Genomic DNA, 14,742 nt, shown 5'->3' with positions numbered 1-14,742 from the left:
ACCTCCCCTCAGCAAGGAGAGGGTTTGCTGCCAGCAGCCCCCCAGGAGGGATCGCTGCCCTGCTCACCGGCACTGCCGCCGTCAGACCACTCCGCTCCGGCGGGGTTGGGGTGTCGGGGAGGGCCCCCTGGCCGCTCGGGGTGTTTTGTGCTAGGGGAAGAGGCGTTTGCAGGACACCGGGTCCCTCTGCTGACGGGCTGCCGAAGCGCTGCCGGTGCCATTGCCGGAGGAGAGCTGCTGCCCGGGGCGCACGGCCTCGGCTCCGGCCCTCCCTGCAGCCGTGAGGTTTCAGCTGCACGGAAAAAAATTACCGTGAAAAGACCTTTAAGGGGATGAGACTGAGGAGGGGACCAAGGAGGGAAGAGAAGGGCCTGGCTGGGAGGGCTGCAGCACTCCCCCTGCTCCCCCTCAGAGAGTCCCGAGGCGGCTGCGCCCTGAAGGGGAGCACGGCCTGGGCCTGCCCGGCACCGGGCTGCCGCCGGAGCCCGGGGGAGATGGGGGAGCGGAGTCTGCCGGGGCTGGGGCAGAGGGTGACCGCCGCCCCCCCCCCCCGCTCCTGTCAGCGCCCGCCAGCTCGGGGAGGAGCAGCGGAGGAGAGGGCGGGCCGCGGGGCGGTGCCTTCCCCTCGCTACATCGGCGCTCGGCTAGTCGGCCTGGCCCGGCTCGGCGCTCGGCGGGTTGGCCTGGCGCGACGCGGCCCGGCGGCGGTGTGGAGCAGGCGGGCGGCGCGGCGCGGCGGGGCCCGGCGGGATGGTGAAGCTCACGGCGGAGCTGATCGAGCAGGCGGCGCAGTACACCAACGCCGTCCGCGACCGCGAGCTCGACCTGCGCGGTGCGCGGGCTCGGCGGGGCTCTGATGGGGGGGAGGCTGTGCCGGGGAGGGGAACGGTGCGGCCTGTGCCGGGAAGGGGCCTGGGGACGGGGAGGGGGCTGTGATGGAGCCTGGGGCCTGCAACGGGGGGGGGGGGGGGGGGGAGCGGCAGCAGCAGGACGGGAGAAGCCGGGAGGGAGGTTGCCGGAGGGGTCTGCAGTGGCAGGGGGGCTAGAGGGGGGGTTAAAGAGGCCCCAGTGGCGGGGGAAGCTGGGGAGGAATGTGAGGGGGTGCAATGGAAGGGGAATTTGGGGGAAATGTCGGAGGAACCTGCAGTGGTGGGGGCGGGACACACGAGGGATGCGCCAGAAACGTGGGTTTGGGCAAAGGGGACGCACACAGGGAGGGAGTCGGGGTGTTTGCTGAGGGGGAGGAAGAGGGGTGCTTTGAAAAGGCAGCGGGGGCTGTTGGCTTTGAGGGGGGAGAGTTTGGTCTATGTGTGATGTGGAGGAGAGTTGTTCCAGAGATGTTTTGACTGAGACTATCTGTATCCTTGGTCCATCCAGATATGCCCCCTACGCACTCTGCCTCTTGCTTTCTTCTGCTCCCCTCTGGGCACCGTCTAATTCCTGCCTTGCACTCTCTCCCCAGGCTATAAAATCCCTGTTATTGAGAACTTGGGTGCCACTCTGGACCAGTTCGATGCAATTGATTTCTCTGACAATGAGATCCGTAAACTGGATGGGTTCCCTCTGTTGAGAAGGCTGAAAACTCTTCTGATGAATAACAATAGGATTTGGTAAGCACTTGTATTTTGGCCAGATGGGACCCTGGGGCAGAGGAAAATGCTTTTGGGAGAGAAGTATGCCGTGTCTTTCAGTGCTGGGTAGGTGCAGAAGTGTTTGTTTTATGGAAAAAAGGTTGGCACTCAGTACTGTATAGGCCCTCTTCAAGCTGCCTGGCTTGTTCAGTGCAAAAGTCAGTCTTCGTTTTTCAGACAGGACAATGAGATGCAGAGTTTGGAATTTGGCCAGAACTTTGGATTTCATTTATCATCCCCATAAAGACAAGAAGACAGGGATAACTGCAAGTTAATGAACAGAAATCTCACGGTGCATCTAATTACAGCGACGTCTGGTATTTATTGCCAGCTTTGTTAGAAAAAGTATTGTAGGAGGTGCTGACCCAAACTTCTGCCAGTGTCAGGCTTGGTTGTTTTACAGTGAGCTCCTCTATGTTACGGTATTTCTGTGTGTCTTTTCACTATTGCCAACTTCTGGCCTAATTTTCACCTTTGTTTTTTTGTTCTTCTTTAGTCGGATTGGTGAAAACCTTGAACAGGCTCTGCCCAGCCTGACAGAGCTCATTCTTACCAACAACAACATTGCTGAATTGGTAAGTTATGCGCGCAGGATAAATCTAAACAAATTTGTGTTTGTCATCTTTCTAATTAACCTTTTTCCTGAGAGTAGTGTCAGATGCTTTTGGTAATAGTTGGTACTCCTCCTCCTTCTAATTAGCCTTTTTTCTTTTTCTTTAGAGTAATATCATACGGTTTTGGTAGCAGTTAATGGTGTACCTATTTTAATGAACATAATTTGCTGCCTGCAGTGGAACAGCAGTCACAGTCTCAGTGGGTTTCCTGTTAAACTAATTACAGTAATTCTAATTGGTCTCTAAAATAGATATGAGTTCAGGAACTTTGTTTTCAAATGTTTGAGTCTCACTAAAAGGTTTCTTATTGTGTTCTCATTACGTAGGGTGAACTGGATCCGTTATCAACTATTAAATCACTGACTTACCTGAGGTATGTAATCTTGAAAAGTTATTCTTTCTCTGCTGTTTGAGCTCTGCTGCTGGCCTGGCTCTGTGCTTTGATATGGAACGCTCTCCTTTAGAGAGAGAGAAACAAGCAGATTCTGTACGCTTAAAAATTGAAACCAAAAGGTTTAAACTATTGTTACAAAATACTTTAAAATACACGCCAATGATGGCTTTTCAGTAGCATTACACTCGGTGTGAGGGACAAAAAAAGAAAAGCAATTTGTCCTGTGATTTTTCAGTTGATCTGTGTCCAGGTAGGAAAGGGGATGGTTTAGTTATTTGTCTTTTTTTTCCTTTTTTTTTTTTTTAATATTTTGAGGTGGTTCTGTATATTCTTCTTCAATAAAATGTACTTAATTGATAAAATCAAGTGCAAGTTTTTACTATAGTTTTCATAATATCAAAGAACACTGTCACTAGGCTTATTTAATGGTGTTATTTGTTGTCTAGAAGGTACATGAATGCACTTTAAGTGTATTAATGTATTTCAGTATAAGTGTCTTTTTAAATATTTTCTATTAAGAATCTCTTTATAACCTTTATTTACTTTGTAGCATTTTAAGGAATCCTGTAACAAATAAGAAGCATTACAGATTATATGTAATCCACAAAGTTCCCCAGGTCAGAGTGCTGGATTTTCAAAAAGTGAAACTCAAAGTAAGTCTACTTTCTTCTGATTCAGCACAAGATGAATACCTTTTCTTGTTACATTCTTGAAAATTCAGCAGTGAGTTTATTGCCATAATTGTAAATGTTATTGAAACAATATATCATAAGTGGCTCTGAAACATGCTCTTTGTTTTCTTTAATGGTTTTGTTCTGTTAAGGATGTAGTCTGTTTAATTATGTTTTACTGATGCTGTTGTTTAGTCCGATTGTTTTCTGGCCCCCTGGTGTTGGTAAAAAGACAGACCTCTAGAGAAAGAAATAAGCAATCGCAGCAGAGCCCTCTGCTTTCAGTGAAGATGAGTGTGGGAAAGAAGTTCTTACTTTTAAGAGCATGGGATTGATCTGCCTTGAGTCTGAGCGTCTGGGCAATGTTTATGTGCTTGTTCTTGCATCTGGTCTCCACGTACCAATGTTCGCTGATGAAGATGAGCCAAAGCATCTTTCTTTGCAAAGACAAAAGCTTTGCAAAATGCAATGTTCTTAAATTAATTTTGTGTGTGTGGTATCGCTGTAGGAGCGACAGGAGGCAGAGAAAATGTTCAAGGGCAAACGGGGTGCACAGCTTGCAAAGGATATTGCCAGGAGAACAAAAACGTAAGATAAAAAAAACAAATTTACACTGGCATTCTCCTTCAGAAACACCACTTTCTTTGGGTGCAGTATTAGGCAGTAAACTGAAATATCAGCTACTGGCAGGACGCTTAAAAGCTTTGGTAGCTGGAAGTGCCTTGTCCAAGCATCCCGATTTTTGGATGGTGGTGAATACATCTCAGAAATATTTTTGACAGACATACTTGGTCAGGGTGGATTGATTTAAGTCAACAAGCAGGAAACCTTAATTTTATTTTTCCTCTTTGTCATTTAACTGCAGAGAGGTGGCCATTGTTAATTTTGTTGGTTTTTTCCCCAGATGATTGGGAACTAAATTTTTTCATTTTGCCAGGGAATACAAACTGTAACATCTGCTGTAATTAGGAGGATAAATGCAAATGAAAATCTTTAGCTAAGCAATTACACATCTATGCTTATTTAGTTATATTCTTAAGTGGTATATCATGTACTTTTGTTTAATTTTTCATCACCCTGTTTGGAAATCAGAATTCGGATCATGTATGGCAACAGCGTTTCCAAATTCATAGTTAAATAAATAAATAAAAAAAAATCTTGAATGTACGTAGCATTTAAAACTCTAGTAGATGGAGTCTAGCTCTGGTTTATGAGTAGAAAAGGATTCAGGTCTGTGATAGTTTTAGAACAAGTAGTTTGAACTAAATAGCTCAATAAACAGATATGAAGAAAATCTTTCTATAGCTGCAAAAAAGGTTGCGGCATTCTGGTGCTGGGTCAGCATTTCAGGAAGTTCTTTCCAGCTGATCACTCAGTAACATCCATTTTCAGACTATAGATTTTCTTTTTTTTTTTTTTCTTAAAGCAGGAGCAGATAACCTTTTGAGTGTTAAGATTACATCCAGTCTAGTGTAGGCTTTAATATAGGCTGTTGTAATATCATATTAGACATATCAGAACAGGAAACCCAATTTCAGTTACTCTTTATTTACCCACCCTGCTTTTGTAACAGCAACAGACCACCCGAGTGTTCAACAACATCCAAATCGAATAGCTTTTGTCAACTGCTTAATTTATAAAGTTAAGGTCTGCCTCTCTTTATGAGCAGATGAAAAGCCAGGGAGGGGGGGAAATGGGACAGTGAGGACAAGTTGCTGGTGTTTCTGAAGGAGGCAATTCTTCACTGTATCAGTTTGTTAACAAAGATAAGATACTACACTTGATTGAATGAAATGCTTCCAAACCTGGTTTGGAAGTTGGAGAAGCACGTACTCTTCAACAGGCGTAATGGGTCTTTCCCCCCCCCCCCTTTTGAAGCTTCAATCCAGGTGCTGGTCTGCCAAGTGACAAAAAGAAAGCTGGGCCTTCCCCAGGGGACGTTGAGGCAATTAAGGTAAATATGTCAGCACAGCACACGTGGGCAAAAGCGGAGGAGAAAAACCATCTTGGATCCGAACTGAACAAATGTTTCCTTCCTCCTGGCAACCCCTGACTCTGTTCAGACAAATGGAACAGTGTGTCCTAACTTTGGTTTAGGTGCTTTTTCTGTATTTTTTCTTCTGCTATGACATACCTGGTTTTTTTGAGAACTTAAACAAAACTTGGGTCTGAGCTTAGAGTTCTCCCAGGATAGAGCAGCTTGTTTAATTAAGGGGTGAACTAAGATTGCGCTCTGTCATTTGTAGAATTTTGTAGAACTTTCTGTAAAAAGTTTAGCTTCACTTACCTGGAAAAAATCTTGGGTTTATGTTTATTCTAATCAGACTGAAATACTGTATGTGAAGATTCATCGTGTTCTTTTGTCTGTTTTTTTAGACTGCTATAGCAAATGCCACGACTCTGGCTGAAGTGGAGCGACTGAAAGGCTTACTGCAGGCCGGTCAGATTCCTGGCAGAGAACGAAAATCAGGTCACTGTGCTTCCATTACTGTTTTTTTCTCCAAACAGAATTTACCTCCCTTCATTGCTTCCTGATGCTTTACGTGATCTCAGTGGGGAGTTGCGTTGGAAGGCTCAAACAGGGAGTTGAAAAAACTGCTTAAAATGAGTGTAATTTTTATAGCGTCAATAATTGAGGATCGCATCTGTAAGCCTCTGCAATCAGTGTATTAGCTGCCTGGCCTCTGGAGTGCAGTTCAGGGCTCCCTTGAGAGCAAGGTGCCAGACATCAGCCCTAAGCGCTTCACTGTATTGTTTTAACTCCAAACAGTTCATTCCACTTCCTTAAAAAAAATGGGATTAATCCCACAGTACACCTGGGCTGTGGTGTTCTGAGCATTGGTGCCTCGGGTGGGGGCACAGGAACATCTAATTTCGGAGAGGTCCCGGCATGGACAAATCTTAACTGCAGACTGGCAATATTGCCTCTTCTCTATATTAGAGCTGTGTAGATTTTGTTGTTGTTGTTGTTCTGTAGTGGTTTTTAATTGACGTTATTGCCGCCCCTCCCCAGAGGAGTAAAAATGAACACTGCCCCTGTGGGAAATATCTAACCTTTGCAGTAACCGCCCCAAAACTCTGACGTGTCCTTTCAGGCCCCTCGGAGGACGCTGAGGAAGAAATGGAAGAAGACACCGTTCCCAACGGATCTTGAGCCCAGGCCATGCCCGAGGCCCAGCGCTTCTCCCCGAGAGCCCCCTCCTCTCCACCTGCCCTTCTCCCTGCCGGGGGGCTCAGGCCGGCCCCCCCCCCCCCCCGTACCCTGTCCTTGCGCATTTCGGCGTTCAATAAACGGACGTTTCCTTTTTCTCCCCGTGGTGCTGCGTCCCCTTCCCCGGCAGAGCGGAGCTGTGGGGACGGGACGGCCATGGCGGCGGGAGCGGAGGACCGACCCCTTCCTGCACACCCTGATTGGCTCCCTCGCGTCCTTCCCCTCTGCTCTCATTGGCCGGTCCAGCCTTTTTTTTCACTCGCCGCCTTCCCATTGGCCCGCGAGGCGAAGCCGCGCTTCCTGGTTGGTTCTCTGGCCCTGAGGTGGCGGAGGACGAGGAGGGTGGTGATTGGCGTAGCCGGCGGGCGCGCGGGGCGTCTCCCGGACGTGAGGCGGCGGCGGCGGCGGCGGCGGGCGATGGAGCTGGGGGACACCGGGCCCGCGGCGGGCCCCGGCCAGGCGGCGCTGGGGCGGGGGGGCCTGGACTTCCTGCAGCACACGGGTGAGCGGCCGGGGGCGTCCCGGGCTGAGGGGAGGTGAGGGCGGGCGGGGTTGGCGGGGCTGAGGGGTGCCCAGCGGACTCTCCAGCCCACCCGCTGAGGAGAGGAGCCGGGTCCCGCCCGGGCGCCTTCCCCCTTCTGGCCCCCTGGCTGGGCGGGCTCCGTCCCCCTGCAGCCTGCTCTCACCTACCGCTTGTCCCCGTCCCAGTGGGCTCCCTGCTGTCTAGCTATGGCTGGTACATCCTCTTGGCCGCTGTCGCCATCTATCTCCTCATCCAGAAGATATCCCAGAGCCTGGCGGCCGGGCCGAGCAGCCAGCCGGGAGCAGCTGACGCAGCTGTGGGTGAGTAAATCTTTACTTGCTCTTTAGAGCTGTGTAGAGCGGTGCTTGTGTCTCTTCTGGGTTCCTGCTAGCGCTCCGCACTCCTGATGGGGTGTCTGACAGCTGCTCAGGACGCTTTATTTAAGAAGAACCAAAAAGAGGGTCTGTTCTGGGGGATTCTAACTGATGAATACTCAGGATAACTGTTTTGGCCTGGGAGAGAGTACAGATCGTGTTACTGAGGAGATTGGTGGGGAAAGGTTGGACCAAGAGAAGTGTTTTTAAAAGGTTGTGTCAAGGAAAGGTTGTGTCCCAAAGTGATGTGGTTTGGAGAGAAGGAGCGGGGTGCTGCAGTATGAGGGAATAGCTGGTCTTTGATAGGGTGGAAGCTGAGAGCACCACCTGGTTGAAATGAATTGTGGTCAGTTGTCAAATAACTTATGGATGTATCAAACCAACCCAAAACATCCAAATATAAATACTGGGGAGAAAACCCCTTTTATTTAATATTAATTTTTTATTAATATTCATCACCTCTCTCCTTTCAATTATTCCTTCGCAGTTCCTACTCTGGCAGGTTTGTGTACGTTTGGGGCGTAACTGCCTCTCGTCTGTGTTATCTTCTAAAGTGTGGCATAGGTTGTAAATCTTACGCAGTCATGATCCTGCCTCATTTGGAGACTCGCTGCTGTAAAGCACAGGCTGTGCTTAGGTATCTGCCAAAACAATAACCACTTGGCACTGATTCCTTTGGCATGGCACAACGTGGGGCCCCAGAAAATATTACTCACGTGCCCTTATCCTACTGGTGTTCTTTTTAAATGCTAATTAAATCTTGATTTAATTGCCAGAACTGGCTGTAAAATGAAATTACGGAAAGTACTGAAATTTCTTTTACGTAGTCACGATTGGATGGTAGCAAACACATAAGGAGACAAACAAGTGTAGAGATACTTCAGCTACTGGGGAAAAAAAAGAGCGATATTTGCCTTTGTTTGGGTATAATTTTTATTTTGACTTCTCCTAAAGGCCAATCATGAAGAGAAGTGGTGACTTAATGTAGATTTTCTGAGACTACTGGTTTTCTCTTGAGACGTGTGGTATTTGTAAGTAATTTCTTTGCTGATGGAGCATGTTAAATCTGCCACTGCTTCGCTGCCGTAATGAAACAAGCAGGACCAATTGCCAGAAGGAGTAGGAGTGAATGTGGGCCAGTTGCCTCACGCTTCTGCATAAAAGAAGTTCTCCGGGTAAAAATGGAATCCCTGCAAAGCACGGGTGATATTTCTGAAATTATTTGTATCAAACAAATCCTTCAGAAATAGAAGCAAGTGTCCTAGAAGTGTGAATTTTAATTTTTTATGGATTCATTACATCAGTGTCCTTATTCATTAAAATCCTATTAAAGTAATTGCTCTAAAAATATTAAAACGCTATGAAACTTAAATCAGCGTATACTGTAAAAGATTAGCTGGAAACTGAACTTAGGCTGCGATTTTCTGCAAAGCAGCTGCAGGGAGAGATGTGAGCCTTTCCTTAATGCAATTCTTTGAGGACACCATCTAGAATTTGTTTTGAATATCTTTACAAACTCTTTCCCAACTTCCTAGAACGTGATGTGGTGGTAAGAAGGCAGGAAGCTTTGGCAGCAGCTCGCCTCAGGATGCAGGAGGAGTTGAATGCGCAAGCAGAAAGATACAAAGAAAAACAAAGACAGGTAACTCCTTAACTCATAAATTTGTCATCAAGTACTTTGCTGCTGTTACAGAAAGGTTTACTCTGTGCTGGATACCAGAACTGGAGACTCACTCTCTCTGCTGGTTTCTGGGCAGTGGGTTTTTCCCCTCTCCTTTCTCTTGGACAACTTTTGATGAGGTTTGATCCATGGAGCAGTAACGGGCAGTAGGTATCGTGATGGCCCTCCAGTGATGCAAGCAATGCTGTGCTGACCTGATGTCTTGATGCTCTTTGTTGATTAGAGTGATTGATACGTGTAGTATTCTGTTCCTTCCTGAAGTAACTGATGTCTGTGGCACTTGCTTCCCTGCAAGTAATTGTGTGCATGGGACACTGTGGGCCTGATCTTTTTTCTTTTTTTTTTTTTTTTTTTTACAGGTAAATCTGTACCTATAGAAAATTAGTTATATGCCCAATGAATGACTGAAGGGGATTTACTGGTGTTTAGATTAACTATACTACTGCAGACATGTATTTTCTGTTCTTAAGGGCAAATATAAGTTCTTAGAAATGTAGCTTAGCATTACTGTAATTTAGTGGTTTGAACTACAGCTTGAGATAATGAGGAATAGCATGTTGTTATGTGGGTCAGCATAGAAAAGTGATCAACATAGCAATAATATTGCTCATATCCCCACTCAAAACCCAGCTTATTTTTCTGTTTTTACTTTTGCAGTCAGCTACATTCAGACCCCAGTTTATAACTGATGCTTCAAGAAATATTGGCAGTTAAAAACAAATGAAAAGTCATATTGCAGAAGAAAATAGCCACTATGTAGAAAGTCTAGGTCTAGTGTGTGTGGACTTGGGGAGCTTTGCTGTCTTTGACTGGATGGAGTAGCTACCTCTTTTCCTTTCTATTTGTCGAGAAGGCGGCAGTCTGTCTTAACCATTAATTTGTTTGGTTTTGTGGATAAATTGCTTTAGAAGAGAGCTGGGAGAACTGTTGGTAATGTATATTGGGATGTAAATATGTAGTTGGCTGTCTTGTTCATTTGAAAAACATGTTTTCTTCTGTAGAACCCTACATGGTGTGTTAAATTATGATCACATGCAATATTTTTTTACTCAGTTGTTTTTATAAACTCAGAATTTAAGCTTGCCACTTGGTTCTGTTTTACTTTCAAAATGTTTTAAAGCATGAAGTGGTCAAAAGAAGCTGCAGTTACAGTTTGTACATATTGAGGAGGGGTTGTTGTTCTGTGGTTGGGAAGACATGGGTGTTTAAAAAAGTAAATGCTTCCATAAGCTTAGAGATACTGCATCAGATAAAGATGGTTTTTTATGAGCCTGTTGCAGCTATTTCTGTAGCACTGGCAATTCTATTAGTTCTGAAATCTTAGTCTTGCATGTCCTGGATTTGTTCCTTAGCTTGAAGAGGAAAAGAGAAGGCAGAAGATAGCAATGTGGGAAAGTATGCAAGAAGGAAAAAGCTATAAAGGAAACCTGAAACTGAATCAGGTAACAACTGTGTTGTTAATCAGGTTACAATTATGTTTCTGTGACTAGATAAGCTGAAATTCGTATTGATTAAATTCTGACTAACTTCTGCTTTTGTGAACAGCAAGAAGTAGAATCTGGTGCTTCCACCTCATCAGCAGTCCCAAAATCTAAACCAAACAAAAAGCCCTTGCGAGGAGGTGGTAAGTATGAAATCCTTAAGATATTCTGAGCGTGAAATGGAGCATTTATCTAGCTGTGTACATAGTCATTGTACATGTTTTTTCTCCTCTTCAAGGAGGAAACAAAATGTGCCTTACAAACGAGCTCTAACCAGTGCTTTGTACTTTGTACAAAAGCTAGCAGGATGTTTCTGTGGTGCTTTTCCCTGGGGAAGCCGTGTTTCAGTTTTCTTCTAAATGCTTTTGCCATAATCTACTGAGATTTTTGTCACTCAAAATTATAGATTCTTACAATATTTCTGGGATCCTTCCCCCATTATTGTAAAAGTCCAATATTTTCATATCTGGTCTGTCTTCCAATCACCTGCAGTACTAACCAAATGCAGGAAGAGGGTATTTTACTTTGTATTATGTAGATTCAGGAAGATCAAAGTCTTCACTAAGCAAAATGTGACCTTATTTGTCAGATATCACAATAGTGACCTATTGAACAGATAAATCCTGCAGATGTATAAACTCTTACCAACTCTCACAAACCACCAGAAGGTCTTACTGTTAAACTCGCTGTCAACCACTGAAATCATCCTGATGGATGAACTGCTTTCTGTGGCCTTACGTACCTCACATCAGGATTGCTGTCGTGTATCAGCCATGCAGCTAGTCGCCTTTCTCTCCTCTTGGCCAAACAGCCTGTGCCATACCTGCAACTGCTAATTTGGGTATGATATTTTAATTACAATTTTTCATAGTGGAGGGAATCATCTAGACAGCCTCAATCATATCAGACTAAAAAGGAAGCCCACTTAGGGTGTAGTACTGAGCAAGTCACTTCATTAAATGTATGAAACCAGAAGATTCTTGATTAAACATATTAAACCTCAATAATAGTGCAATGCTGAAGTTTCTGCTTTAACTATTTTTACTGACAGCTGTTGACAACAGCTGAAGGAACTGACTGATTGATTCATCTGATGTTGTTTAATATGAGTAGAGTCTAATGTCTGATACTGTCAAATATCCCTTCTAGCTCTTGCACAGAATATTTCCCACTGTGGGGGATGAGAAATGCATGGCTAGGAGCTGTGCTGAGCAGCAGGATGAGGCCAGCTGGGTTGAGGCACCTTGCCAGCTGCTACCTGTCCTAGTTTCATCCTAAGCAAAATCTTTGCTTAAGTAACAGATGATAGAATTAGAGGTCTCCGATCTTCTCATGAGGTAGATCAGCACGAAGTGAAAGAACCATCTGCACTATTCAGCTGCTGAATTAAGCTAGAAAGCAAAACTTGGCTAGTATGAGAAAAACAAACTTCAAAGATGGAGGTGATGGCTTGAAGTTTCAGTGGAACAGGTTGTTTGGTTAGCAGTGCTACTAGGTTTTTGGTTGTCTGTCTTTGCCTTGTACGGAACAAATTAAGGACATTTGCCAAGTTGTACCTTTACCAAGTACGCACTCATAAAATGAAGATGCTTATAGTTACAGCATTAGGATGTTCAACTAAAGTATCTGTTTGCCTTACTGTATATACTTGCCTTTTCAAATTGTTTAAAAAAAAAAATCTTACAGTAGTAATGAGTGGAGCTACCTCTTGACCTTCAGAATATTCCTTGCAGGACTGGATTAAAAGATTATTTTAAATTCCTAACTAGTAGGGTTCTTGGAGAACAGATACACTTTACAGAGTTTACTGTAACAGTTACTGCTCTGTTTACTCTGTAGAGCAGCATTAAAGCTTTAGTGCAGACTTGGAGAAATTAAATGCTAATTAATTTCAATTTAATCCAAATTGATCAAATTAAAACACGAGTGTTTTGCAATGGCTTTTACTGTTAGCACTACAAAAATAAACCATCTCAAGTCTGGATATTTTCTCTGCTTTCATTTTCCTTAAAATGCTGCCTGAGTAGTAAGTATAAACAAAGTGCAATTACATGTGACATTTATTTTTTTGTGTTCCTCGTGTGTTGGTGAAGGCCTATTGAGGACAAATATTAATATGGTAGATTTCTCCTCTGTACTTCTAGGCTATAACCCCCTGTCTGGAGAAGGAGGAGGAACTTGCTCCTGGAGACCAGGCCGGAGAGGCCCGTCGGCAGGCGGATGAGGCTAACCTCCCTAGTGTCTCGTGGCACTAGCAGGCTTGATCTTACCCACTGTCTAACTGCCTACAGTTCGCGTGTCACAGCGACTCCTTTGGGATTGGGTTCAGTGCAGGTGTTAACTTGAAAGCAGATTTACACCATTTCCAAATAGTAGAAGCCGATACTACACGAGCAAAATACCCAATTCTTTTAGAGAGGATGAAGAAAGAAACAATTTCAGTGTAATTAGCTAGTTTTCACGCTCCTGTAGAGAGGAAGCGTGGTCTCCAGCCCAGGTGAATCTTCTGGGATTGTGAGATCTGGGTTTTGTGGCTAGCTATTCAAAAGACTGGCCTCAGGCAAATTTAATTATCTATGCTCAGTTTACCTCTGTAAAATGAGGATATTTACCATCCTCAGACATGTGTTGGCAGATTTACTGTGTTTGACTGGAAGGTACTTTAGAGGGGAAGAATGTTACCATCGACGGCTACCTTGAATTTTAGGAGGAAGGACTTTAAAAAAAAAAAACAAACCAACAGATGAACTGACAAACGCCACGGATTTGCACCGAAGGCCAGTGACTGCGCAAGAGTCTCTGTGACAAGCTACCTTGAATGATGTTTTCCTTATAAATGGTAAACAAACCAGTGAGGATTACTGATGCTAGACAGCAGATGGGGGGTTTTCTTGCTATTGCTTTTTTTTTTAATTTCAACTGCTTTGTAAAAACAAAACACTGTTAATATTAAATATATAACTGCAAACAAATCATAAATCTAGTATTTACAATCTTGTCATTTTATACAGTATCCTTTTATATAGGAGCCATATGTTCTAGTGCAATAAATGTGTATAAAGCAAGATGAGAGATCAAATGAAATGATTTTCATTTGACTACCTCCATAAACAAAAGGATTTTTTTCAGCTGTTCTTTTTGGCTTTTAACAGTTCCGTTATTTGGGTGTTCTGTGTTCCAAATCATGATTTTAGAAGAATCACCTTCAGGTTAAGACCAAATCAAGTTTTCCCAAATTTAAAAAGTGAAACTGCCCGTTCTCTTCCCCACCCCCAGTAAGCGGTTCTGAAATGGGATAGACTGCAGTACTGGTTGTTAAGCACTCAATAAAATCAATAAAACAGGTAACGAAGGCCTTTGCTCTAAGAGAGCAGAGCTGGTTTCTTTCCAAATTACTGTCAAGAAATATGATTTGAGGATACTTTCTGTTCTGAACGTGTCTCAGGGGTGGGAAGCGACAGCGTGGCTGTCCTCAGCAGCCCAGCTAGGTGCTGAGCTGTGTTCTTACCCTGCTGCCAGCTCGCGTGCTACAAAAGCTGAGGGTGGTTTGTTCTGACAAGAGCCTCTGGCTAGCAAACGTGTAAAACTTGCAAGTGAGGGGCTGTAAGGAGCAAGTAGTAAGTTTGTGTGGTCTTCACCCTTCTGGTGTATATCCAGCAGTGCGGATAGAAAATGAAGGCAGAACTGACCATTGTAAATGAGCTTCCCAAACATCCCATCCCCTTTGTGTGCTCTCTGGCGCAAAATGCAAAGAAAGAGTAAAATCCAGGCTGTCCTCGATAAAGAGTGAAATAGTTCCTGTCAGCGTACAACAAGCGTCTGTGTGTCTAATTAGTTTTACTGGGCTTGTGTATACCTATGCATTAAAGTTTGGATCGGTGTTTCATTAGTGTAGCTTAGGGCTGCTTGAACACTTGTTTCTAAATACGCTTGGAATACTTGTGTTCATGAATACGTACGGGTGCCAACTTTGAATACGCTGTTTATAGGTATATAGATACTGCTCTAGATGTCAGGTGATCTGTGATTTTTCTCTTGACTATTAATGTAACTGTAGCGTGTTACTAGTAAGTTTTAAAGTTGCCAGCTAATGAAATGGAAAAGCAGAGAACCTTTTCAGATCCATGAAGTGTATGTTCAAGTACATGTAGAAGATGAAGTG

The 14,742-nt window shown here is 44.4% G+C and overlaps 2 protein-coding genes across 3 annotated transcripts; both read left to right on the top strand.

Annotated features, from left to right (window-relative positions):
• Positions 1 to 658: 658 nt before the first annotated feature.
• On the top strand, positions 659 to 6,619 carry SNRPA1 (small nuclear ribonucleoprotein polypeptide A'). The gene is made up of 9 exons (XM_075763915.1): positions 659 to 832; positions 1,463 to 1,610; positions 2,128 to 2,206; positions 2,572 to 2,618; positions 3,190 to 3,292; positions 3,819 to 3,898; positions 5,189 to 5,264; positions 5,687 to 5,780; positions 6,406 to 6,619. Exons 1-9 carry the CDS (start codon positions 751 to 753, stop codon positions 6,462 to 6,464), a joined length of 768 nt encoding a protein of 255 aa, XP_075620030.1. The 5' UTR covers positions 659 to 750; the 3' UTR covers positions 6,465 to 6,619.
• A 248-nt stretch (positions 6,620 to 6,867) lies between these two features.
• SELENOS (selenoprotein S) lies at positions 6,868 to 13,559 on the top strand. 2 transcript variants are annotated; one of them, XM_075763914.1, is made up of 6 exons: positions 6,868 to 7,023; positions 7,230 to 7,364; positions 8,954 to 9,060; positions 10,452 to 10,541; positions 10,645 to 10,723; positions 10,819 to 10,950. In XM_075763914.1, exons 1-6 carry the CDS (start codon positions 6,939 to 6,941, stop codon positions 10,851 to 10,853), a joined length of 531 nt encoding a protein of 176 aa, XP_075620029.1. In that variant the 5' UTR covers positions 6,868 to 6,938; the 3' UTR covers positions 10,854 to 10,950. The 2 variants fall into 2 exon arrangements, with proteins under 2 accessions (XP_075620029.1, XP_075620028.1); XM_075763913.1 differs by lacking the exon at positions 10,819 to 10,950 and adding an exon at positions 12,725 to 13,559 and having other exon boundaries at positions 6,869 to 7,023.
• The last annotated feature ends 1,183 nt before the right edge of the window (positions 13,560 to 14,742 follow it).

The sequence above is a fragment of the Balearica regulorum genome, chromosome 12 (genome assembly GCF_011004875.1).
Source record: "Balearica regulorum gibbericeps isolate bBalReg1 chromosome 12, bBalReg1.pri, whole genome shotgun sequence".
NCBI classification, from domain to species: domain Eukaryota; kingdom Metazoa; phylum Chordata; class Aves; order Gruiformes; family Gruidae; genus Balearica; species Balearica regulorum.
Note: the sequence above shows the minus strand (reverse complement) of the source record. Positions and strands in the feature narration are given on the sequence as shown.

Coding starts and splice junctions, on each gene's coding strand:
- SNRPA1 (XM_075763915.1), top strand. CDS start 751: ATGGTGAAGCTCACGGCGGAGCTGATCGAGCAGGCGGCGCAGTACACC. Junction 833..1,462: donor CCGCGAGCTCGACCTGCGCG/GTGCGCGGGCTC, acceptor CTCTCTCCCCAG/GCTATAAAATCCCTGTTATT. Junction 3,293..3,818: donor TTCAAAAAGTGAAACTCAAA/GTAAGTCTACTT, acceptor GTATCGCTGTAG/GAGCGACAGGAGGCAGAGAA.
- SELENOS (XM_075763913.1), top strand. CDS start 6,939: ATGGAGCTGGGGGACACCGGGCCCGCGGCGGGCCCCGGCCAGGCGGCG. Junction 7,024..7,229: donor GGACTTCCTGCAGCACACGG/GTGAGCGGCCGG, acceptor TCCCCGTCCCAG/TGGGCTCCCTGCTGTCTAGC. Junction 10,542..10,644: donor GAAACCTGAAACTGAATCAG/GTAACAACTGTG, acceptor TTTTGTGAACAG/CAAGAAGTAGAATCTGGTGC.